The sequence below is a fragment of the Platichthys flesus genome, chromosome 12 (genome assembly GCF_949316205.1).
Source record: "Platichthys flesus chromosome 12, fPlaFle2.1, whole genome shotgun sequence".
Lineage (NCBI taxonomy): Eukaryota > Metazoa > Chordata > Actinopteri > Pleuronectiformes > Pleuronectidae > Platichthys > Platichthys flesus.
Genome location: NC_084956.1, coordinates 11388010 through 11414538, shown reverse-complemented (window position 1 = coordinate 11414538; position 26529 = coordinate 11388010). Strand labels below are relative to the sequence as shown.

Below are 26529 nucleotides of genomic sequence, written 5' to 3'. Positions count from 1 at the left end.
AGAAAAAAACCCCAATGCTTTTTCATTTGAAAAAGTTCAGTTGCATCAAAATTATGTAAATGTCAAAAACAAAAGGCAAGGTTGATATTTCACAACAGTTGAATATTATCGGGATAAAAGCCTCACTGTGTTTGACCATATAGCTGCTGAGTCAGTGTTTTCCTATTAACAGACATTCAATTAAATGGAAAAGGTTGCTTAATTTATGAGCATCAGTGTCCTGGCTGCAAGCGGCTGGATAGTAATGTGCAGACTTGCCCAGCAGGGGTCTCTCAGAGCACAGGAACTGACTGAGCAGCCTGTCAGAATTGCCTCCATCATTAAAGCTGTAAATCAACACCGAGCTGCAGGTTGCTGAGTTTAGATCCGTATCATTACTAATTCATGGATAAAGATGAATTTTCACTGGAAGAACGCTGTTGTCTTTCTTCGACTCAACTGGGATGATTCTTAACAGGCAACATTTTATTTTTATTTCATATCCCTCAGAACTAAGATCAGAGAATCACACATAAAAGACCAAATAGATAAAGCTTATATTTTCTCCACTAGTTCACAGGCATGCTTTGGTGAGTCTGATCTCTCTAGATCCTTCAAAAATCAACAGCTCTTGCCAAGAAATGTCCCACACACATGTCCCACACACAAATAATAAAGTTTTTTTCTTTGCATGCGAAATGGATGTGAGCTGTGGCCAGAGCCCTTTATTGAATGTTCTTATTGAAACCAAGTTTGAAGCGGAATGAGAGCGGGACCCTGCAGCCCTCAGTGAGGCATTTTTCTATCTGTCAGCTTTTTTTAATTTAGCAAATTAATCATACTCTATTGTCTGGACAGAGGTAATTCAGAAGCAGGAAGCCAGGCTTCGTTGGCAGGAAACAAGACAGATAACAGATACTGTTACAATAGCTGCATAGTGATAGGTACAAATTATAGAACAGAGCAATGTGATATTGTTTCTTTGCCGAGCTGGTGAATCTCAGGCATACAGTCCAAGGGGGCCCAATGGAGACAGGAGAGCAGCACTGATGATTCACTTAACAACAGTTTGAGCTTTTCCAGGCTCATGGCTGACTTCAGGATTTAAGTTTCTGTTTTTTAAGCATGGAAGCTAACTCTTGACCTTGTGACCACCTGTCACAGTCATCTCAACATCTTTCAGAATCAGAATCAGAATTCTTTTTATTGCCATGTATATTTGCACATACAGGAAATTGCCTTTGTGTGGTTGGTGCACTTTACAAACAACAAATTAAAAACAACAATAGCGAACAATTCCGAGAAATGAACCAAATCTCACAGTCACCATGGAAACATACAATACACAACACATGTCATGACAAATCATGTCCATTGAATACTTTTTGTTTTGTTTTAGTCAAGGCCCAAGAGAAAAGATGCTCCTTAAAAAAATAAAAACTGTAAACATCATGACACCAGATGGTTCTTTTCAGCTGCTCTTTGCTGGAGGGCCTCTGGCGCGCTGACTTCTCCACAAGGTCATAGTTTTCCACTTTTCTCTTCCTAACCAACTCTTTGCTTGTTGTTATTGTCATCGTGGAAAAATCCTCTCCTGCCGAGCTTCTCCAGACTTTGCAGCCACGGTGTGTTGTGTCTGCGCTCAACACTTGGTGGCTCCACAGATCACACTTTCTTACCGAGGTGGGGAGCCTGGGAGCGATCACCAGCGGGGCTCACCGTGGATAGGATCCTTCCCCGGCCTCCCACTGGGGAACACAGTCAAGTGTAGGCAGGGAAAAGAACTGCAGGACTCAGCCGCGTAAAATGAGACAGGGAGAGATACACAATGTATTTTACTATTTATTCTCTAGTGTCTTTTCACAGGACAAGTTTCACTCGGGCTCCCAGTGCCCAGTTTCATTGCATCAGGAACTCATAGTCAATGCTGGAGATCACTAAAGCCTCTACAGTCTCCTTGTGCCTCAGCTGTTTGTTAAGAGCTCTCCATGTTGCACTTGGTAGATCCTTTAATCTGTTGATTGAGGGATCATCCTGTCATTGACGACAATGTCGAGGTGAAAAGGGTGATCAACAAGTGTTTGTGCGGCTGATGAGGTAAACAAGAAAAGAGGACACACACAGGCGCACAACTCTGTGTGCTTTTTTGTGCATCAGAAAGGGAAATCAGATTGTGCGTGATCAAAGGTGTTCCTCTTCATGCAAATCTAACTTCTGTCCTATTACGAGAGGAACTCAATCTATCGGTGCCTGGCACTGAGAGAAGGGAACAACAGCTCTGCAGACTGGGAAGTTCAATAACCTCAGAAACAGTGATGAGGTGGACTGATGAGAATAATCGCACTATAGGTAAGTCATCATAATATCTCCATCTCCCTGATGCTGGTTGTTTAGGTGAAAGTGTTTTCTCACTATATTTGTAGATCAGTCGGTTGTGGTTGTTGTGTCTTCTCCGGCAGCCGAGTTTTACCTATGATCTCTCTCACATTACATTTACTGTAGATGTGCGTACTCACATCTCCTTCCCATCTGCATATTTAAGACCGTGTTATTACATGTTTGTACACCTCTGGATTACAGATGACCTGTTTTTCGATAGTTCCCCTATTTGTCTATCAGCATATCCTGCTTCCTGATTTTCTGAAATTCCTTCTGCTCTATCTTGTTTTTCAGAGTTGATGCACTGTAATCAGGCCACCTGACACTCCAGGAAACAAAGCAAGATAAATCCCATTTTCGTCTTTTTCTAAAGGTACTCTGTCAGTTACTTCATTGCCACCTCTCTCCCTCCCTCTCTCCCTGTTCCTCTCTTAAAGACCCTCCCTCTCTCCCTCCTCTGATTCCCTCCTCTCCCTCCCTCTCTCTGCCTCTGCTCCCAGTCTTTCCCAGCCTTCCAAGCAGTTGGCTTCCACTTGACAGCAGTCGGAGCGTGTCAGGTTTCTACGGGATTGTAAAGAGTCTGTGGGAGTCACACGCCCCTGACTGAATTACTGGAGATCAGAGCCGTGTAGCTGTCCTTTGCTGTCCGCGCCGGGAAGGTGAGTTAAAGAAAACAGCTCGATGCTCCTTCTGCTTTCCTATTTTCTTTGAATGTGTCCTCTTGTCTCTCTTGCACCTTCTCACTCACACCTGGACCTAGAGGAGCTGCTCAGATAGCTGGTTCCCACAGTCCCAGTTGGAGCAGTAAATATCTTCAGTGTAAGGTGTCTTTGAAATTAGAGGGGAAACACAATCGTAGACTGTTTTTCTGTTGTATTTTTAAAATAAGAACACGTGTTCAGTTAGTGTGGAGCTTCGCCCTTGTGAGGTTATTTGCTTAAAAGAGTTTCACATTAAGGACTTTCAGTTTACACAGTGCACTCTGAGATCATATTTGAATTTCATGCAGGCAGAATGAGATAAACAGAGGTGATGTGGGCGTCTCAGGCGGTTGCAGGTTCTCTGTGTGTTTACATGCAGCACAGCATTGACAGCACAACCCAGACAGGTTTTATTCCTTATCTGTGTCTCACATTGTTTTGTTTTAACTTTAAATGTCAGCACATCCTCTACTTCATGAGAGAAAAGTTTTGGGATAACTGTCCCTTGAAGCGGAGGCTTGGAAATGAAATTGGTGTCAGTTAAACATTAGGATTCCACCACTGGCACTGATGAAACATGCCTTTCTGTGTTTCATCGATAAAAATAGCAGCAGTTCTTTTGTCCTTTGCCATTTTGTAAAGAAACAGCACTGTGACTTCTCTCTGTGTGACTCAGTCTGTGGGTTTCTTCTCCAAGCTTTAACCCTTTGATACACAACATGGGTCAAAAGTTCTATATCTTTGCACTGAATAAATTTCCTCATTCAGTTTTTCAGCTATTCCAAAATTAAAGAGTTACACCCAAAGGACTTTCAGTTTACAAAGTGCACTCTGAGAAATATTTACAGTTTTAAAATATCCTCTTTATGAACATGTCAACCGTTAGTATTTCTCTGCTATATTTTTTTAAATAGATGTATTTGATCATTTAATAGACGATGAGACTTCTATGTCATTAAAGGAGCCTGAGAAGGGTTTTGCATAGCTTATGTATCAAAGGTTTAATTATCATGCCTCATCAGTTCCATTGTATTCACTCTTTTCCTTTTTTGGTCTTGTTTTCAGGTGATTTAAAAACCTGTGCCATGAAGTGATCACTCTACAAACCAGTTTTCCCCACCCGCCTCACCTGTAATCATGGGGTTGTGTGAGAGAATGAGGGGTGTGTGGAGGCCTTTGGGCAGTGCTGGAGTGCTGAGAGCCTGCGTTGCATCGATGCTGCTGGGGCTCAGCCTGTCCCAGTCGCCCCCCCCACAAACAGCCTGTCCGGCTACGGCCCCGCTGCACCTCACCGAGGTGAAGTACCAGAACACGGCAGTGAAGGACACCGGCCTGGGGTTTATGGCCCCTCTGGTCCAGTCCTTCCTCCACACAGTCCAGCCGAACCCATTCCCTGAAGGTAAGTCAACACTAAACCTAGCCCGAACCTTTGGACCTTTTAAGAAGGTGTTTTATTTTTAGTAGGGTTTTTTGTGTGCTTTCAATATGGAACATTTTCAGAGTTTTCAATCAGTCAGTCCCTGTGGGCCCTTGCACTGGTTCTAAACTAACCCTCATTCCTGCTCTGACCAACGAAGACTCAAGTCGGTCAGCCTCACATATCCTTTTCTTTTTTTCTGTGCATGTACCCAAGTCTGAACAAGACCCACTCACAGGTCAAAACATTGAAACTGACAATTTTTAACTCATTCATTTTATTTGAACTGGGCTTTTCTTACAGGGACAAAGGTGTAAACCATCAGTTTTGAACCTTTCCTGCTCTGCAGTGACCCTGCCCATACAAAAAGCCCACAGGATTGGTAAATCAATAAGTTAGGGGGAATTCCTGTATTTTTCCCTGTCAATCATTAGCCTTTGTGCCTGCTCTTAGTCCAGCGTCTCCTGTTACTCAAACTTGAGACTCACCTTTGCCACACCCTCTGTCCCTGTGATCGGTCGTAATTGCTCAGTAAACCCTTCTCGGTTTCGTACATTACATCCTGCGTGGTATCGTTAACACAATGACACAGAAATCTTTGGTAAACCTTTGTGCGAAGTCATTGCAATCTAGACAAAGGTTCAGTCATTTGTAATGGTGGACCCAGTGTTGTCATAAAGAGATGAATTCATATGATAGCCGCTTAATGTCACATGCAGAAACTAGTGTTTCACTTTAAAAGCTTGTTGTGTGTTTATCGTTTTTTCCTGAAACACTTTGTGCTATCGCACCATGATAAGGCAGATCGTTTGACTGCGAATGCTAAACTGTAGCTTCTGCTTCATGAACAAACCAGTAACCCGTAGGTTATAAATATCACTAAGTAAACAAATGGGTTTCACTCCACAGCTTTAAACAGGATATTACAAAAAGCTGCCAGTCAACATTTAGTTTATTTAATAGCTAGAAAGATGAAACCCAGTTAGCATATGGAGAAGAGCCTTAGGTGGCCAACTCGTCAAATAGCAAATTTGGCCCAAATATCCCAACGCAAAATGTGGACCTTTTTTTTGACAACGTGCAGTGCTCTCGTCAAGATGTGGATTGGAACCTAAAGTGGCTCACGTTGTAAATTGTGATTATGGCCCAATAGTACAAAACTATTTTGGGCCACCTTTGGCACCTTTGGTTGACGTGCTGTATTGCTGTTGGCTTGCTTGCTGCCCAGATCTGGCAGACAGGAGCAGACCGCCCAAGTGCCTCACTCCACGTGTAGTGTGGGCCGGGTGACAGAGTGGCAGTGTGGCAGTGTGGACCAAATCAGTTCCAAAACAATTAAGCTATGTGGGAACAAAAAAGGCTTCATACATCAAGCAACACTCACGTTTTCACAACCTCGCAACTATTGACTCGAGATTTATCGATTTGTATTTTAGGGGCTTGTTTCTGATTCGTAAAGTATTTATTAAAGGTTAAACTAACCATCCATTTGCTCTTTGTTTCCTGATTTAAGGATCAGAGGTCGTCCTTTATTCTCGATCATACACCTTATTGGGCCTCGGGCCTAAATCACACCTGATTTTTTTTACTCCTGTAACATTATGTAACTTTTTTTTGGTTAAATACAAAAATGTATATATCCTCTAATAAATATCTATTAAATATCAATATTTTACTTTTAGCTAATTGATAAGGTTTACATTGTGAAAACTGTTTAAATAAAACTTATTTTTTGTAATTTGATTTGAGGCTTCAAACTTTACACTTTGCCAGAGATGGAAATTAGCCTCTTGTATAACTCTGGCCCATTGACTGTGCTGTCATTAGTATGCACTGTCCCTGAAAAACATCAACTTAATGAGAAAATGCTTATATAATGACAAATGAATTTAAAGTAAAGCTTTTCAACATAAAATACCTCAGGTTGAGGCAAAACCACACACAAATTTCCAGGATATTCATGTCATGCTGCCATCTGATGTTACACACACACAAAGAAACGGTGAGTACGACACAAAAAGATTGTGTCTGGAACACCCGAACAACTAATCTTCTCAGTTACCTGTTCACCTTGTGAATAACCTCCACAATACCACCGCTCGGTGGGACCATAGAGAGCAGGTTTTGTTTGTTTCTTGTTTTTTTTTTTACATGTGTGTGCGTAAAAATGTAATCTCTCCTCCTGACCGCCCTTGTTTCCTAGTAACCACAAGATGGAGGTGTCCGATTTCAAGTTTTACAAAGCGAGAGATTACAATGTTTGGACGCATCAGAGGACACGTTGTCCCCACTGCTGGATTTATTTTACAGGGACAAGTGGGAGAGCGGCTGGTGGTGGAGAGTAGCAGTGAGCTTTTCCAGGCCGCTATTTTAAAAGAGTGTTTTCCTGTTTCTTTCCAGAGATAATCTTGAAAACAATCAACAGTTATCCACAAGTGACGTCAGATCAAGAGCTCATTAAAAAAGTAAGTGAGTGTTCATGAGTTTGACATACATGTACAAATCAGACATATCCGTGGGCTGGAAACCTGAGACCCTTTTTATGTTGGAACACAAGAATGCCGACTTGAGTAACCAAAACCTCCTCATGTGCTCTGATTGTGGACTGACACCAGAGAAGAGGGAAAACACAGTTAATCAATCAGTGTCTCGCTTGGTTAAAGACAGACCAGCGAGACAATGTCCCAGTCACTTGAAATTGATATTTGTGTTTTTTTAGCTGTGATACATGTTTGTGTGTGTGTGTGTGTGTGTGTGTGTGTGTTCAGGCCCTGGTGTATGAAGTGGGTTTCCTGGTGTGCGCAGCGATCGGTGTCCTGTACATCGTGCTGATGCCCATCGTGGGCTTCTTCTTGGCGTGCTGTCGCTGCTGTGGCAACTGCGGTGGGAGGATGTACCAGAAGCAGACGTCCTCCATCGACTGCCGCAGGAGGACTCTCTACTGGAGCACACTCGTCACCACACTTATTATCCTGTGAGTGTGAACGTGTGTGTGTGTGCTCATTTCTGATACAGCTTAAGGACCCTTTCCAGCATGAACGCTGACCTAATGGGGACCACACATATATAGAGGGGGTTTCTTAATTTGTCCTCGTTGGTAAATTGGCTTGTAGCACTGATCACAGGACATCAACAAACATAACCAAAACTCAAAAAGAATGTCAAGAGCACAGTAAATAGTTTTTAGTGACACAAAACAACATGTCTGAGGTTCTGGTTAAGGTTACGAAGTGAATTGTGGTGAGGTTAAGATAAGAGCTAGGCATGGATTGGTCATGGTCAAGATTTGGGATATGGTTTGGGTTTGGTTTTTGATCACCATAACGATGTGTTGGAAAATAGCTTGAATGTGAGTGTCTCAGTGCGTGTGTGCAACGCCCGAATTTCTGCATTATGTTATTGTGTGTGTGTGTATGTGTGTGTGTGTTTTTATAGCGCTGGGAACATTTGCATGTTCAGAAGCAATGAAGCCCTCAAAGTGAGCGTGGATGAGACTCCAGTGCAGCTCAACAAAACCTTAGACAACCTCCAGACCTTCCTCACAGCTGTGCCTCAGGTAAGAGAAACCCTGTTGTTGAGGGAAGTGCATCTTATGGAGGCGAGTCGGCAACTGTCAATATACTGGCTGACTTATTGCTCCTCTCCTCTCAAACACTTACGACGGGCACTGGGAATTAGCCTGTGTGGTGTCTGTTTGGGATTGCTCACCTTTTTACCCCCCACCAACCGATCATCAATCTGCTGAGAATCGACAAGCTCTTTGTGTGAGATGCAAACAGGGCTCCGGTTCTCTCCAGTTGGGGCCTGTGATTAATTAGCAGTCCTGTTCCCCTGCAGTGTCAATACACTTATCTCACACCACAGGAGAGTGGAACAAGGTCGCGGGGAGAGTTATGCCTGTGTTGTATCCGTTGCTTTTTATATCCTAAGCCACTATTTACAATTAGCTCATGTGATCAGTCCGAAACGTTGCCGTTCAACCCACATCTTACAGTTTGTTTCTCCTACAGCAAATTCAGGACGTGCTAGATGAGAGCAACAAAACCATACAGGTGGTCACCACAAACCTAGACGGTAAGAGGGTGGGGAAGTAATAAAGTTCAAACAGAGGAACCACTTGTTGTTTGCTCTGCTCTGGTCACACCATATTAACCCTCCCTTCGCCTACTTGTGACTCAGACATCGGGCCCAAGCTGGGAGCAGAGATCCAGGAGCGATTCACGGTAACTCTGGACCAGGCGCTGCTCCCTGTGAGACGCCTGAACCAAGGTATGGTGAGCCTGCGTGCTGCGTCCTGTTCAAGGCTGAGCGTGTCAAATCATGAGTGAATATCTGACAGGAGATCAGAGGAGCGGCTGGGGCCCTTGCCCATACATGCACTATGCAGCCGCACTACATTTCAATTCTTACGCTAAAGTCGGATAAAGTGATCTTTGTTCTTTTTGTTCACCATCTGGTTTTTATATGTTGATGCTTAATTACAAGGAAAGGAAGAGAATAGATATTATGGAACCCACTAAAGTACATACTTCCCCCCAGGCCCAAAAGATTACTTAATGTCAATGAAGCTTCATCTAATTCCCCACACACTCATAGATATCAGTCGTCTGAATGTGCCATATTTTTTTTTCCATTAAAATCCATGAGTTTTATTCAATGTCACCACCTCTTAAGAATGTGCTTGACCAGTGACCCCCATTTCCCCAATGTCCTGTGTTTCAACACACGGAGCGTGTGGGGCAGTTTGGGTCGCAGACAAAACATTCATCAAAATGTATCCAAAGGTGTATAGGTGCACCGCTTGTTATTAATTGAAAGATAAAACATAATAAGAGAACAAAATGTTTGCAGAACAATCATCTGCTATTGAGATTGAGACTGAGGCTGATGCTGCGGCTGAGGTCGATGACTGTCTCTGCTGTCACCCGCCTTCCCCTTCGGGCATCATGCTCACCAAACCTATATGTCAATACTCGCTCTCACCACCCGAGGAGGGTTGGGCTTGACTCTTATTTGCACATCGTGTTTGATTGTTAAAGAATACAAATAATCCCCACATGATCCCTTCATTATTAAATATTTGCCAATACTTTGGGTACATAATGCCATCCATCCATCTTGCTATTTTCTTTGCCAGTTGTTCAGCTGTAGCCAATCACAGCTGGCATTTGGGGAGGGGCAGGGTACTGCATGGACAGTGTTTCAGTGCATCACAGGGTTTACATATAGAAACAACCACTCATACCAATGATCAAGTAACAAAAAGTATTTTAGCCTGTGTACAGGTTTACTTGGATCATTTCCAGTTTGTAGTGGTTTATGTTATGAGTGATTGTATGTGCACTTTCTGTGCCAGGAAGTTTATGAGAAGGTTTGTCATCTTCAACAATAACACAATACCTAATCCAGCACGAAGCCATCATTGTGTGTACATCAGGCCCAGGAGAGCGTAATGGAACATGTTTGTAATGCTTGACTAAAAGCAACTGGATAACGTTGCTCTCAATGATTGTTGGTTCTTCTTGTATCTTTTGTGTATACTTAGTATTTGTGTTTTTCAATTGCATGATCAGAGACCAGAAGCATCAGTGTTCAACTCAGAGAGATCAACTCGTCGCTGGCTCGGCTGCAGTCCAGCATGGACCGAGTCCAGGGCAACATCACCGATGTTAAAACCCGCATCAATCGGACTTTATCCAAACCACAATGTCCCGTCTGTGCAAACCTGAAGGCAAAGCTACAGTCCCAAAAACTGGACATGTCTGTCACTGTAAGTCCTGATTGTATGCATCCTAGTGTGTCAAATCACATATATCAGTTTGTTTCATCTTGAATGGAGGATTTGAACAACACAGGGCGATGAATTGAGGTCGTTCTTGGCACTCACTCCTGTCAACCTGAGTGTTTTAGATAAAAAAATAACAAAAGCCACTCGATACAGACAAAGAAACAGATTTTATTATCAAGCAACAGCAGGAAGAATCATTTATGTAATAAGAGATCCTCTGACGCAGAATGAGACACTGACACATGCTTTGTTTGAACAGCTGATATGTTCTCCGCCCATCTGCTCTTCTGTATTTTCTCCTACACTCTTCTGTCTCTGATGAGTTCAGCCTGTCTCCTCTCCTGTTGTCTCCTCTCCTCTCCTCTCCTCTTATCTCCTCTCCTCGTTTAGATGCTATTCACTATTGCTCATTCCATTCATTGTTTTGCTGAATTCTGCTGCCTCCTCCTGTCAGATAAAAGTATAACATGACTGTCCACAGATCACCATCCCGAGCGAGCTCCAGTCTGCAGTGGATGAAGTCGTCAGAATCAACCTCACAGCGAGAGTCGAGGAGGTTTGTGCCCCCCCCCCCCCCCCCCCCAATGAAAACACTTTAATAAAATCCCGTCTCTTTTATGATAACACAAAGCCAGCTTTTACACATCAGAGTCGGTGGACAGATTGTGAGAGGGAGGGTGAACAAGTTTTAACCCAACATAATTACTTTAAATATGACTAATTGATTTGAAGCCAGAGAAAGTGGGTAAAATTGGTGTAAAAAGAGATGAATCTGTTTGTATTTTGTTATTTATTGCAGACAGATAAACACTGTTCTTAATTTCAGGTGAAGAGTTTTTTCGACAGCATCCCCCAGACGGTGGCCAATGAAACCAAGGATATGATTCGAAGTATGTGAGCAGATTCACTTCAATTTCAGATACTAATCTATTGGTCATTGATTAGTAGTATTAGTTTGTCCATATGGTCAATTTTAAATAAGATATATTTATGTTTGTGTGTGTGTGTGTGTGTTAGAAAGCAAGCAGCAGCTGGCTGAAGTACAAAGACAGATTTCCGAGATTTCCACTAAGATCCCCCTGACCAGTCTGACCAAAACATCGGAGAGTCTGAGCCAAGTGCACGGACAAGTCAACATTGTCACAGCAGAGGTCAAGAATTACGAGTACATCAGGTAAAAACACCTGCAAACGGCAAACGCACATGATCGATGGATGGAACCCCTGCAAATCCAATTATTGTGTGTGTGTTCTGGTCTCCAGATGGGGTGTGTGTGTTGCCCTGTGCTGCGTGGTGCTCCTGGTAGTGGTGTGTAACCTCCTGGGTCTGGTCCTGGGCCCTCTGGGTCTGACGCCCTCAGCAGATCCCACGAAGCGATCCTGCATGGCCGACTGTGGAGGCACATTCCTCGTGATGTGAGTGCTGCGTTGGTTTTAGGTAAATGCTATTTTGTTTAACTTCCCCAGCTCTTGGCTGACCTCTGACCCGGTTGTGGTTGCAGGGGTGCAGGGTTCAGCTTCCTCTTCTCCTGGCTGTTCATGATCGTGGTGGTGCTGCTGTTCCTTGTGGGGGGGAACGTTTACGTCCTGGTCTGTCGGCCCTGGAACGATGGACAACTGCTGAAGGTAGCGAGATATGTCACATACACACGCACGGGTCATAAGGTACGAAAATACTACAAATTATGTCTTGAATATCTTTGTGTTAATATCATTGCCTCTTCTGTCCACAGTTCCTTGATTCGACAAATTTAAGTACACAGATAACTCAAACTTTGGGATTGGAAACCAAAATCACTCTCTCTGACATCTACAGGTATGTAATACTAGAACATTAAAGTAATAATACATAATGTGCAGACATTTACACCAGTTAGATTCGTTCCTGGGCTCATAAGTTACTGGCATGCATAATGCACTGTCAAGTTTGCGAGTAATGTACAAATAAGTTTGACTTGATCTCACCTAATGTCTTTGTTTGCAGAGACTGTGAGGAAAACAAGCCTGTGTGGACAACCCTCCACTTGAATGAATTAATAAACCTTGACGAAGTCCTCAATGTATCTAAAGTGAGTTTCCTTACCGTCCTTACAATAATTGTATTTTAAACGTGCTTCCCAGGGTCTTCAGAAATAGTCCCCTGCTGATTCTGAAGTCGAGCAGATGAGCTGCTCTCGAGAAAAATGAAGGATTTCTTGATTTATAGTCGCATGTTATCACTGAAGATGTTGGTCCGTCACACAGTACACAGATCAGATCAAGAAGGAGTTTGAGAACACAGTTATCCCTCTGTCAACCATCAATCTCCTGAGCCCAGAAGTGAAGAAACAGCTCAGGAGCTTCTCCTCCAAGGCCAATGAACTGGACACCTCAGCCTTCACCCAGCAGGTAGTTGTTATTCAGCTTCCATGTGTCTACAGTATGTGTAGCTTCACTCTCACTCAATGTTTTCCCTTTTCCAAAACTTCACGGTCAACTTTTCATTTATTACCAGCTTTAAAAAATGTAATTCAATTGGTAACAAATTAAGTGATAAATCAATTTGTATGTTTTTGCTTTTTGAGTTGAACAAATTCATTTGTTTGTGGCCAAATTTAAAAGTTTTTTAATTTTCTTTTTCAATCCATCAGTCCCCCCCATGAAACCCCATATATATTCACTAGATCCAGATTTGTATTTATATCTGCGCACAAAGATCCATGAATTGTTCTTTGACAACTCAGGGGAATGGTTAAATGCGCCCTTTCTCACAATATTTAGGGAAATGAAAAAAAAATGTTTTCAGATTTCTCCCCCAGACCCATACTGCATCCTTCCACCAAGTTCCATGTTAATCTCTAAAATCCTGTTCACAGACATAAAAAAACAACACGTCAGCTAACGGACAGGGGTGAAAACACAACCTCTTTGGTGAAGTTACTAAAAACAAAAACTGCCATTGTTATATGTGTCCATTGGTAAAAAAAAGGGCAAAAAAGTCCTTTCATCTTTAGGCCTTCATATAAATGAATCCAAGCACATTTCCCATCCATAAATCATACATTTCTTCCATTTATGAGGCAAACCACCGGCTCTCATTCTACTTTCCATAGTTTAAACCTCTCTCATGAATACAAACCAGTGCTCTAGGTTTTCATATCCAACATGTAACTGTGATGCTTCTCTTTTTGATGTCTGGCAGATTAACAACGTTTCCAGGATCAATCTGAACACAACAGCAGATAAACTTGAGTTGGCTGCGACTCAAGTGAGTGACGAGACATAATCACGCAGAAAACATCCTAACTGAATGTATTTTGTTCTCATGTCCACATCAGATCTACTCACCAACAGTTTGACTTGTCTCCAGGTGGACGCTGCCACTGGAGCAGAGCTACGTAGCGAGGCCAGTGACCTGAGGAAGATTCAGGCCAGCATAGAATCAACCATCATCCCACAACTGGTGAGGGGGTTTCCTTATCTTAGCTCGCATCTTTTCCAATGATTCTCATTCTGCTTTTCATTCTTCTCGGCGTTTAATTCATAAGCATAAACATCTTCATGCCCCCCCCCCCCCCCCCCACACCCCCCAGCAAAACCTGAATTCGAGTGTCCGGAGTCTTCGATCCATGACGGAGGAAATCAACGTGAGTGCACAGACAGCATACTCATACAGGGGGGGAGATACCTCATTCTAATGATGCATCTTATGATAAAAAAACTTAAAAGAAAAAGAACAGCAGTACAACACAATAACACGTATAGAACTTGAATGACGACAAACCTTAATGTAGATCAATGTACAATTGTGCTGTCAAATATACAACGGTTTTCCTTTATGATGATCTTTGAGTTAGTTTGTATTTCTATCTTGTTGTTATGACACTCATCTCAATTTGAAGTTGATCTGATGTAAGCCCTGGTACAAGTACCTCAAAGTAAAACTGTGGAATATGGCCAAAATGGCCACTAAATGCAAAATAGCAGGCTTCCTGTTGCGTTTTTGAAGTTGCACCCATAGACTTTTATGTTTGTCTGATCATGACACACATATGTATTCCTAATATTGATAAATAAAAGTAGTGAAAATGTATACAAGTCAATTAAAGTAAAAAATAAATTACAAAAAGAGTCAAATACATCGCTTTGTCAATACAGGAGCTGCCAACGAGCAGAAGGTCGTTCTTCCTCTTGTTCTCTCTGTGCTTTATAACACGTTCTCCTCTCTGGTGCTTCCAGGGGACAGTGGGGGAGGTGCTGAGGAACGTGGGAGTAGCACAAGACTTCCTCAACACAAATACGACACAGATCGTCAAGACCGTGAGTAGAGGGCCACGGGTCACATGAGTTAGAGAAAAAGAAAAGGAAAAAGGGCTCCATGTGGTGTGTTAATGCCTGTGGTCGGTCAGTCATTGGGCTGGAGGGGGAGAAGCTAAGGGTGATGCTTGGAGTTTAAACAACGTGCTTGTTTGCTCCGCAGGCACAGGGCATGAATCACAATTATATTTTACCTCAATTACAGTAATACTTGCTTTTTAGTAATTAGTTAGTGGTTGCTCTGGGTTTGAAGGGGATGCACCGAGGGGTCCAGGATGACACAGTTTTATTTCAGATATCTTGTATGATCCTAAAACTGAACACACCACACCAACTATCAAATTGTACAAAATCATATATTGTCATGATTAAATCTGTTTTTCTTCTATCAAGATAAATTAATTATTCTTAGAGAAAATGTTGAAAATGTTGAGAATGGAAAACTTCTCAGTTTGTCGTCTACCATGTGAGCATTTATTATAGAGTGTAATAGAGTTTTTTTTGTTTCATTGAGTTGTTTCTTTAAACTTTTTGAACAGGCATGAAACATGGTTCTCTAGAGAATAAACTTTCCCAGTCATAATTCTATTATTTAGTTAAATACAGGTCACTCCAAAGCATTTACCCAGAATTCCCCATTGCTTCCAGTGCTTCCTCATGACTTACCCACTGTAAAGCACGGGGAAAATGTGTGGAATTTACTCTCTCTCTCTCTCTCTCTCTCTCTCTCTCTCTCTCTATCTCTCTCTCTCTCTCTCTCTCTCATGATCCCAGGAGAGCATGAAGTTTTTAGACTGTCAGCTCGGTTACTTCATCGCTTACGCTGACTGGGCCAAACTCTCGGTAAAGTCCATTCAAATATTTGCCTGCACTAGTTGAACTATAATACACATGTATTTTTTGTATTCATGGACACATATGAGTTCAGTTTTGGTGCAGTGGCCTTACCTGGGCCCTCTCCCTCAGATCACACAAGAGGTGGGTCGCTGTCAGCCGATAGCCGGGGCTCTGGACTCGGCGGAGATCATCGTCTGTCATTACGTGGTGCAGTCTCTGGTGAGTCATCTTCAGCTCCACATATACACCCCTGTAAAAAAAATGGTTTTGTCCTGAACAAGAGCTTAATATTTAATCTTTAAGCCCCTTTCAATCCTTTTTTTTCATCACCTGTGCTCTTCTCTCTTTGTAGAATGCATTCTGGTGCAGTCTGGGCTGGTGCTTGATCTTCTTCATCCCCAGCATCATCCTTTCTATCAAACTAGCCAAGTACTACAGGAGAATGAAGCGCTCTGACGTCTATGAGTAAGAAGCAAACACACACACACACACACACGCACACAACAAAACAACGACCCACGTCTACAGAAACACATTTACCCATGTTTGTATACGTGCAGAAATCCCAACTGATTTGTTTGGTCTGACGCTGCTAATGTCTTTGTTTCCAGCGAACACGTAGTTATTAACAGCATTCCACGGGCCCACATGAAAATCCCCTGAGAGACCGGCCTCCTGTTTGAAGCGGTACAGCTTTGAAAGACTGCCGGCACCAGTGTGGCATCTCTCCACAGAGTAAAAACACTCCTGCACAGACGTGACGCACGGACGGGAAGTCCCAAGTGTACGGTTGCTCTTCCCCTTCATTTCTTTATTATCCTACTTTCACGATAGAGTGGACGAGAAAGTCTGCTAGCTATACGACTGCAGTGGTCTTACAACACACAACACACACACTAACACAGTATCTGTTCACTGACCTCAGGGGGACACAAGGCAAAAGGGAATCTTCAGGGAAATGAACATTCAAAGAGATATATTTCATTTCACTGTTTTAGATAAATATTTTTTTATGCATCGAATGTACCGAGCCTGCTGCTGGATTTTCACACGATAGATTTATAACTTTAAAGCTGATTTTGAGTGTTTATATTTAGTCTTGTAGTTGTCTCATGCTTTCAAAGAAGGCATCAGTGTGTCACCGTGCCAACAGGTACCCATAGCGTGCCGGGTTCCTCACCGCTGTTTGGCGACCTAATTCCGATGGGAAACACTATTTAATTAAATAATAATTAAACTTGCACTAATGTTGAGAATCAAAGCACAATTCCTCTTGTGAATCATCAAATGATTTTTTTTTTTTGCTTATTTCTGTGACCAAAGCAGTCACCATACTGTTGCTGTTTGAAACCTCACAATGCAACTTTTGTTTTTTGTTGACCTGATCTTTGCAATGGTGTTTTTCTAAATTCAGACTTTGACTGATGTGATTTGAAAATTATGATTTTTGCACTTTTGAGCAGATTGTGTTTTTATCACTGTTAAATTCCTGCCAGCTGTTTTTGAAAATACTGTGAGTAATAAAAAAAAAAATCTACTCTGAGTCTGCTCTGCATTTTTCTACCTTTTGACTGTGACATGAGTGGAATCTCTGAGATCCGTCACTGTCTGTTTTCCACACATTCCATCAAAGTGCTTCTCACAGGGAATATCTCCAGTAGCTCCCTTTGGATTGCGTTATAACACACAACAAATATGTTGGAAACTACATTTAACAAAGTCCTATAGTTATCATCCAACAATCGCTCAGCTGCCTCAGTCTCTTACATCTAAGCATGAACTACTGCTGTACATGTAACTCCCATTTGCACAGATTACACAGATGCAGTTATTACATTTATTATTATTTTGTTATTACAGTTTTGAATTACTACGATAGAAAAAGATAGTGTGTCTTTGTGATCCTTATTAGTGCCACTCCACATGCTTGTTACTTGAAGGTCAAAGTTCACCTCTTAGTTCCCCCCGCGCACGTGACACTGTGTAGATGAATTAACACGCAGAGAGGAAACACTGAGCAGATGCGGAACGAAAAATGTAAAGTTTTTACAATAACACAAGCCTTGTTTGGCCTAGTGGATTAGATTATAACTTACTGACTTTTTTTCATCGTGTGTAAACCATTTTTTAATCAGATTACATTTTCAAAGCTGTAAAAGGTCTCACCCTCCACAAAGGTTGTTGCTTTTCTGTTAGGTTCCTCTATCCTGAGAAGCTATTTACTCTATGACATTGTCCTGTAACGTTGTTAAACCCTCAGGTAAATGAAGTTAACTAGTAATCCTGGGTTCAGGAGGCGCATGACCCCTCTACTCTACATAGTACTAGAACATGGAAACGCCACCCAGAGACTGCTAACCGCTGTTCCACCGTGCCGGCCTGTTTAAGTCAACAAACAGGCCTTCAGAACCGCCTTACTGAGTCTTCCTCCACCTCTAATGGTCTCCAGTATGTCCTCCCACAACAGCATGCATCTCCTTCAAGCCTCCATTTATCTGTCATCAACAACCGATACATCAATCTCTAGTAAACCGTTTAAATCCGTGTGCCAAAGTGTCCTTGGGCAAGATGCTCGATTCCAAATGACCCCGGATCGCTGTGCTAACAGTGTGTGGGTGATGTGCGTGAGAAAGTTCTGCACATAAATCCATGGGTGTGAATGGTTGGATGGCAAAACTAAAATGTGAAGCGCTTTGATTGGTCATCAAGAATAGAAAAGGGCCATATAAACACCGACCATTCACTGTTTTAATCATATATTCTCTGATGTAGTCCTTGCTGGTGAAACCTGATTCATTTACTCCTGCAACACACAATCAAGGACGAGCAAACGTCAGAGCAGCAGGCAGGTAAGGTCAGTTTCTGTTTAGCTGTTTTATTGTGTACCGGAGGCCTGTATCTATAATTAGAACGGGTGAATCAATGGCATTTCAGCACCTGCATGACTCAAAAACCTTGTAACACGAGAGGCCGGGGAAAGAAAGGAGGAAAGAAGGGAGAGACACAAGAGCATGGGAGGGAGGGAGGAGGGAGGAGGGAGGAGAACAGGGGGATTGGCTGCATGGGGGATTTTAGGTATCAGGTTATGACAGGTTTCTGCAGCTCTGTGAGAAGGGTCAGCCTCTCATTACCCTCTGCATCTAACACTGAAGATAGATGACTCACTACCCACCCTTTTACACCTCTACACGAATCCCTGTGACTATAACCCCAAGTCCTCGTGTGGCCCTCCTACTCTTCTGTGGTTATCAGAGGATTAAAAGGTCACGACTGAACATTCCCTCTCATAAAGGCTCTGACCGTGGAAACATTCAGGTACATTTACACACTCAAATCCTACCTGGATAACACACGCACACAGCCACTGCAGCTGTAAGGGGATTTAAACATGGATGGACATGGAATTAAATGAATAACACACATTGAACCCAGCCAAAGAGGTTATGTTTTGGTCTGTGTTTCTTTGCAAAAAAAACTTGACCCATATCCACGAAATTTTGTGGAGGGATGGAGCATTACCCAATAAAGAATCCATTAAATTAAACCTTTAACCCCCCCCCCCCCCCCCCCCCCCACACACACACACCCTCTCTTTACCATCTTGAGACTCTTCCCTGAATAGATAATTAATCTTGATGGATAAAAACAGGCATGTTTAGGGGGCTGATATTTATGAGTGTGTCTGGATCTAGTGAATTTAGATGTAGTTTCACAAGAGGACTGTTGGGCCCGGGCGCAGGAATGAGCTCTACTGAGTTGTTTGTCTCTTTCCCGAACCTAAAAGAGTTGATTGGTGTTGAAGTTTTGATCGTTTGAGATTGAATAGTGTGTGATCCGTCAGTGGGACCTGTCGTGCTGCATCAGTCTGAGAGGAACATGCGGACGGATACTGAACAAACCAGATCTGCTGCCATCTGTGAGAACCCGGGCTTGGCAGGTGGAGGATGATTGACGCGTGCTTGAGAGCAGACGTATGAATGTATTATTAGCTGACCATTATGGGTCGGTGCTGTGAGAAACAGGAACAGGATATTAAACCACAAAGTGAAATCTAAACCTAAGAAGCCCCCAAAAGTCCTAACAGGGGATTCATTTTGTATTAATCTTCCACACACAAGATAATAACTGGCTCCCAAATGATACATAACTCATTTGGACAAGATAATTACCTTGTGGGAATAAGTTAATCTCTGAATAGTAAAGGCACCATTGGCTTAAGTCAATTGTTTTTCTACAGGTTTTAGGAGCAGCAAGAATTCAAGACTATTAGCTGAATTCTCCACGTCGCTGTGGCTTCGAGCATCTGGTCATTAAAGAACCATTTGAAATTTTTGGTAAAATATTGTGTGTACGACTTAATGTCTCTTTCACACAAGAGCAAAAAATATGATAATTTGGAACTTGAAGGGCTCCATTTGAAACTCAGTCTTGAGAAACTTATGATGATAATGGGATGATTCTCGTACAAATGCAGAAAAAGTAACTTCACATGTAAAACTCAGGACAGCAGAGAGAAGTTTTGTTTCCAGTTTAATACAGCACCCGTTCATTAAATACTGGTACACATTCTTTTTTTGCTTTTTTCAAATACAGGATCACCAAAAGCAAACAAAACTTTGTCAGGCAAATCCAAGAAGAGTTTTCTATTCGTTAACAAAACCAGAAGCAAAGTTTAAGGCAAATTATGATTTAACATCTGGGGATTCATAACACTGCGCTGTGCGGTCTGCCTGGGGAATTTAGGGAGTTCCCAGCTACTTTCAGATGTTGGTACTTGTCAGTGAAACTCCTGGCACTCCACTGAGATCAGTAGCACTGCTTTAGTCACAACTTTTTAAGTGTTCAGAGCTCGAAGTGGCACAATTAATACACCGATCAGGTCAGAGGAAGAAATCAGCAGACGACAAAACACTGTGCTCTGCGTTAAAGAGGGAGGATCCTCAGATCGACCTCCAGCTCTTCATCTGCGACTGGGGAGACGCAGCAGAAATGTAACACTGTCTTGTTAATGAAGAGCAGCGCTGTGAAAGGCATTTTGGAGTCTGATTGTCACTTAAGAGACGCACACAGGAGTTTCTCTGTCAGTCCCTCGCTCACGTGGAGCCTCAAGTTTCATTTTCCAGTACCCGCTCGAGGATTTGTCACAAAATAAATAACCATTTTGTTTTGAAGGGCTCCACGTACAAAAAAAAACACTTTCTGTGACAACGATGAGCAAAAGAAAAAGTCACTAAAGACATCGAAGACAACAGGCACTTAAATACACTCTTGTTTACAGCACTTAAATCAGATAAACATTCATTTCATTGGATTCATTCAAAAGCACGGTGCAACCAATACTGACTGGGGTGATTTCAAAAGTGCAATCAGTTTCAGAGCAATGGAAGAAAAAAAAAAGATAGCATGAAGAGAGACAGAGGGCCTGACATCTCTAATAACATTACCCTCACTGGGTCCATGACCTTATGCAACCAGCAGGGTGCCCGCGTTAGTCTCAATGTGCCCAACCCTCACTTAAATTTAATTGAATTTAATTTAAAGTCGAACTGTGAGTCCGTCTTACTGGGAATTCAGTCTGGAATGTCCTGTGAGACGGGGCAGAGCGGACAAGATGGAGTCATGAGACAAAAATGGACGACAAGGGGGGAAAGCAAACAGTAAGACTGTCTGGAGGTCTGCTCAGAGAAGCTCTGGTTGAGTCCATCGAAATCAGGTTACTGTTGAAGTACTCAGATCATGTCCGATGCAACACGAGAGGAACCTTGGACCACCCTCCCCTCACTCCTCACTTAAAACAAACATTCAAACACAAAGGCCAGCTTGTCAGGATAAAACTCAGTAGATTACTCACTGCAGGAATGCACTTTGACATGCGGCAGCTAAACTCGGCTACAATTAGCAGAAGTGAGCTACTTTACGTGGCAAATATTCTACACAGATAGAATCAAACCCCAAAAATAGGGAGTTAGTGGCTAAACACTTTACAGATTATTACTATGTATTGACGATATTCCAGTAAAGGCTAAACTTGTTCGAGGCAATAACTTTCTCATCTACATGCAGTTAAGGCTAAAGAGATAAATAACAATGCAAACACAGTATATACACATTAAGACTTAAAAATCCCCTGTAGTATTTACACTGGTAAGATCTTCAGTAGTCATTTCATAGTTTTGAGTTGTCATACTTCATGTGAAATTACCAATCTGTTGTAAAGCTGTATTACACTGATGATACCTGGAAAACCCTGATATCATTAGGTTTTTAAATGATTGTCAACACACTGTTTCACAGTTTGGCCAGATTGTTTATGGTATTTCCTTTAAGGCCGTCTTTTTAGCCTTTTTTCGGGTATGTGTTCATTTATGTAAAGCAAAATGGGTTAACAGGTATTGTCACAGTCGCCCTTTGCACAGAAGTGTGTGTGGACGACTGCTGCTCAGGTGTTTCCGTGAGAAGAGAAGGGGATATGTCGCTGCCCAAGTCTGTGCTGGGATCTGCAATGTTCCCTGGTTGCTCCGCGGGCTGACGAGGAGGTGCTGGAGGAGGAAACAGAGGGGACTGGAGGATGTCAGCGTAGTGCTGGCTGGGCTTGGTCTCCCGCTGAAGGACTTTTCTCAGGAGAGGTTTCAACAGCCCGATGGTCAGCTGGTTGCTGTGAGAGTCTGCAAAGGGAGCCGGGGATGAGGAGGTTGTAGTTGACATGGTGAAGGAAGAGGAGGAGGTGGATGAGGCAGGGGTGTTAGGCGAGGGGAGGCTTTTCAGAACCAAGTTGATTATGGTGGTGACAGTGAGGTCCTCAGGGCACAGAGTCCACAAAAGGTCCAGGTATGGATCCAGTTCTCTGTGGTGGGCCACCTCACACAACAGAGCAGTGAAAATCTCCTTGTTGAGCAGCGGACTCTGTTTGCAGGACGTCTGGGCCACCTGCATGACCCGCTCCCACTTCTGCTTGGCAATGAGGACCCTCATCGCCTGCAGGATGGCGTTGGGCCGCCCGCTGACCAGCAGCAGCTCCACCTCCAAGTTCTGCTGCTGGTCTCCATCCGAGCACAGACTGGACAAGACGCCCATGGCTCGTTTGTAGAGCGGCACATTGTTCTCCCCGCCCTCCCTGCCTCTCCCGCCAGTGAAGTTCCACGAGGTGGAGGTCAGACTCAGGCCGAGGCCGGCTGAACCCTGCTGCCGCTGGGCGAGCTCGAGGAACCTGGGCAGCCAGCTGGGCTCGAAGTGAAATACTGAGTGGCAGAGGAGTTCAAACACAGGGAGGGAAGCTGGGGAAGTGGAACTTGGAGATTTGACTTTACAGTTTGCTGCACGGTCGCCTTTAGGGCTGTGGTTTTGCCTTGACCCACCACTTGATAACCTGAGCGCGGCGGGGGACCTGGAGGCTGAAGCAGGACCCAGGACAGTTTTCCACACATCTGTTGGAGCGCTGCTAGACAGTGTCCCCTCCCCGTTGTGGTGGAGCTGCAGGGCAGCCTGTGCTGCCCTCCACGCCTGGCACGGGAAGATGCTGAAGATGGAGTTGAGGTAAAGCAGAGGCTCTTTATCCAGCTCGGACAATGACAGCAGTCTGGCTACCTCTCTCTCCACCAGAATTTCAGAAACTGCCTCCACCTCTTTAACACTTCCCCTCACTAAACTTCCCTTCAGCTCCTCCAGAGAGACCAGGGCCTTCAGCTCGGCCTCCAGAGAGCCCATTAGCTTGTCTTGCCCTGCCATACACCCGCCTCCTCCGTTCTGGGACACCTCGGCTCCCTTCTGCTTCGACCCGGTGCTGATGTAGTTCCCGAGGATGGAGGCTAAAGAGATGGGAGCCTGGAACCTGCCTCCTTTCTTCAGCGTGTCAACAGTGAGCTGGGTGCTGCTCAGGCTCCTCTGCTGGTAGTATTTACAGGCCTCCTCAAAAACAGCCTCCACCAGGAGGGCTCCAGGATGAATACACTCTGCTCTATCAGACGGTTTCACCTTGTAGTTGTGATCTCTGGAGTCTGTGTCCTTGTTCACCACCACGAAAAGTCCAGTTCCTGCGAGCAGGTGGGGGGTCTGTCTATCAGCCTGGTTTGCATACAACAACCCTTCTCTCTTCAGCACAATCTTCTCCAGCTCCCGGCCACAGTTCAGGTCTATAAGATGCAGGTTTTGCCCGACCAGCAGCGCCGCCATGTCCTGGTACATGCAGAGGCTCATAGGAGTCCCATACTTTGCCAGGCAGTTGTCGGCCTGTTTGTACACCTGCCGCAGCATCCCGTCCTTCTGCAGGAGACACAGCCAGCCCGTGCTGAGCAGCAGCAGCAGGCCTCCGCAGCCCGTGGGCGAGACCTCGTAGATCTCAGGCGGTTCCAGAGTCGACAAAAACCCCAGAGAGTCCGTCACCAGCCTCTTGAAGTCGGACTCCTTCGCCGAGAGCTTTTTCAGGGCTGTGTTTTTGCATGTGGTGCTGATCCTAAAGGAATCCTGACGAGGGGACCAGGAGAGGAACAACTTAGAAACGCTCAGCAGCGGCTTCACCTTCAAATCAGGCAGAAGGTGCACATATTCACCTGAGCTGACCAGGGTGTATTTGGGATTGTTGTGGAGGGCGATTTTCACCCCTCCCAAGCTGACCGCCCCCTCCTCTACCTCGAAGTCCCGTCTGCACACACAGTACCTGAACTTGTTCCTGGTGGAGCCGAGGGCCGGGGAGCTCTCCGAGGGCGGCCGCTCCTCGCACCAGATGATGAGGTTGGAGCACACGCACACGGAGACCACCCTAGCGCGGGGGCTGTTGCACAGCTCCGAGGTCTGCAGGAGGTGCCAGCCTGCTTTGCCCTCCTGGAACCTCCAGAACTCCGCTTTTCCGTTCTCGTACACCACGGCCACCGCATCTCTATTGCTGTTGCTGCTGTGGTTGTTGTTGTTGTTATTATTATGATCCAGATACAAAACGTCCACGATGGGCACAGCTCGGGTCGCGCACAGATCCAGCTTCTTCTGGTTGTGGACCGGCTGAGCTCTTACATACTTGTCAAAAGTCACGAGACCGGCTTTAGGCTTTCGGAGGATGACATGGACGTGACGCCCGTCGGGGCTCATGCGGACGTCCGACAGACCGTGGTGCGCCGCTTCGAGAGCCTCGCCCAGCTCCTTGCCGCCGATGAAGTCCCCGAAATCAGACAGCTGCTCCAGAACGAACCCCGCCATCACCGCGTCCGTGTAGTATTGAGCGCTAGCCGCTAGCTTACAGCGGGCTGACCTGCGGAGGAGCTAACTGAGCCGCATCCCGGAGAGAGGCTGTTCATCGCCGCGCTGTTAGGGTCCGTGCGGAAGGATACATCCAGCGACAGCCTTCGAAACCGGGAAACCCATGTCGGCAGACGACATAAGAGGTAAACTGGCGACACAAGCTCTGTGTCGACTTTCCTTCAGAAACCCAGCGGCGAGAAACACAGTGTGGTCGTCATAAAGCTGCGAGGGCACCGCAGCACTCAGCCTGACATCACGGGATTCTTCATTTCCGGATACCGAGCGTGTTTAGCATAAGGGGCGGGGCTGCGAGATGACGTCGAGGACTGACAAAGAGTATAAACTAGCAAAGAGAAAATCAAATCTAGCGACGTGTTGGTCTTCAGTTTATACAGATGTGAGTCTTCAGTCAGTTTAAACTGATGTGAGTCTTCAGTTTATACAGATGTGCATACATTTCAATATTCAGTTAGACTTCGGGCAGTGTTTAGTAAGCGCTGAACTGGATTTATCTCGAGCAGGATAGTGAACTGGTTTCGGCTCCAGTAGGCCCCCCGGCCTTCGACCTTTCAACAGACAGTGCAAACAAAAGGACTTTATGTTGCTTTGGGAATCAATGAAATGTCCCTGTGTGTTTTAATACGTTCCTCATTTTGTTGGAGGAGGAAGAACAGAACAAGATAACACAAGATAAATATTAAATTAATAGGTTTTCACAATATCAACACCATAATGATTTAATTACATGCATTTGTAAATTTTTCACAGATCCCCTGATGTGTTGCAATCCCCCATTTGAGGATCACTGTGTTGGAGGATTAATAATAAATAACTTTTGTGCTTTTCTAATCGTATTGCCCACAGTAAGTGCTTTACGGTAAAGTTCAGATTCAGCCATTCACACAAACCCAGATAGCGCTTCTTTCTATCACACAATTTAGACTGGAGGTCCAGGGATCAAACTATAGACATTCTAGAAAGTGGACGACCCTCTCTACCTCTTTAGCCACAGCTGTAAACAGGCTGACATTTGCAGAACAGGATTAGAAAATAATATCCAGGTAAAATGAGGAACTGTGCTCAATTCCTCATCTGCTTTGGCTTCAAACTGTGTTTTTAAATGTGACTCATTCATTGGATTTCAGTAACCAGTTTTACCACCACACACCCAGAGGCAGGAATCTATCCCCACTTTAAATGTTTCAGTACGTCCGTGTTGGTTCTGGCACGAGGTAGTGACTCGAGTGGCCGCTCAGTGACAACATCAGCTGGGTTAATACCAACCTGAGAAAGTGACTCAGTCTGAGCCGATTGGAGGAATAAGAGCCGCACTATGTGTGTAGGAGGATGTTTAGAGCTGATGTCGCTCAGGCTCAGAGGACGTCCTGGTAGACGTCTCAGGCCCCAACCATCATATCACACTTAGGTAAAAGATACAGTTTTTGTTTGAGGATTAAAGGCTCAGTTGTGACTCACAGTGTATGTAACTGTTTGCCTGTTATAAGGCTCCATTTAGCCCTATAATAAACTTTCATGGCAATTTACACACTCACACTGTTCTGACTTTGAAATCCTCAGATTCAGACAAAGTCATCTGTCATCTTTATCTGAGTGGAAGATATTTTAATTATATGGCAAATTTATTCGTATTCAACCGTGTTGAGGCTAAAACCACAAATATAAAAACGCTTTTATTTTCCTTTTCTTTATACAGTTTGTTTACATCCTCTTACCTGCACCGACCCTCTAGGAAAACGACTTTCTCTCACACCGATAGTTATACATAGCCATGAATGGAAGCTTTCAAGCTCTGAGATTGGAGAAACCACCGCGATGAAGCCAAGGATAAGATTGCCTGTGTTTGATAATATTAAATCAATTGGCAGAAGAGCTTGTGACACCAAT

At 44.0% G+C, this 26529-nt stretch overlaps 2 protein-coding genes across 2 annotated transcripts; one reads left to right on the top strand and one right to left on the bottom strand.

The window, feature by feature from the left end:
• Positions 1–4128: 4128 nt before the first annotated feature.
• Positions 4129–16921, top strand: prom2 (prominin 2). The gene is made up of 23 exons (XM_062401404.1): positions 4129–4458; positions 6877–6941; positions 7245–7450; positions 7912–8032; positions 8487–8550; positions 8656–8745; positions 10050–10246; positions 10746–10820; positions 11091–11154; positions 11282–11438; positions 11527–11679; positions 11766–11889; positions 11997–12079; positions 12248–12332; positions 12508–12651; positions 13445–13510; positions 13613–13705; positions 13836–13889; positions 14482–14562; positions 15334–15402; positions 15526–15615; positions 15749–15861; positions 16008–16921. The coding sequence occupies exons 1-23, from the start codon at positions 4197–4199 to the stop codon at positions 16057–16059; spliced, it is 2508 nt and encodes an 835-aa protein (XP_062257388.1). The 5' UTR covers positions 4129–4196; the 3' UTR covers positions 16060–16921.
• Positions 16922–19909: 2988 nt separating this feature from the next.
• Positions 19910–25044, bottom strand: LOC133966448 (BLOC-2 complex member HPS6). The gene has a single exon (XM_062401384.1). It carries the CDS (start codon positions 24580–24582, stop codon positions 21760–21762), a length of 2823 nt encoding a protein of 940 aa, XP_062257368.1. The 5' UTR covers positions 24583–25044; the 3' UTR covers positions 19910–21759.
• Positions 25045–26529: the final 1485 nt, after the last annotated feature.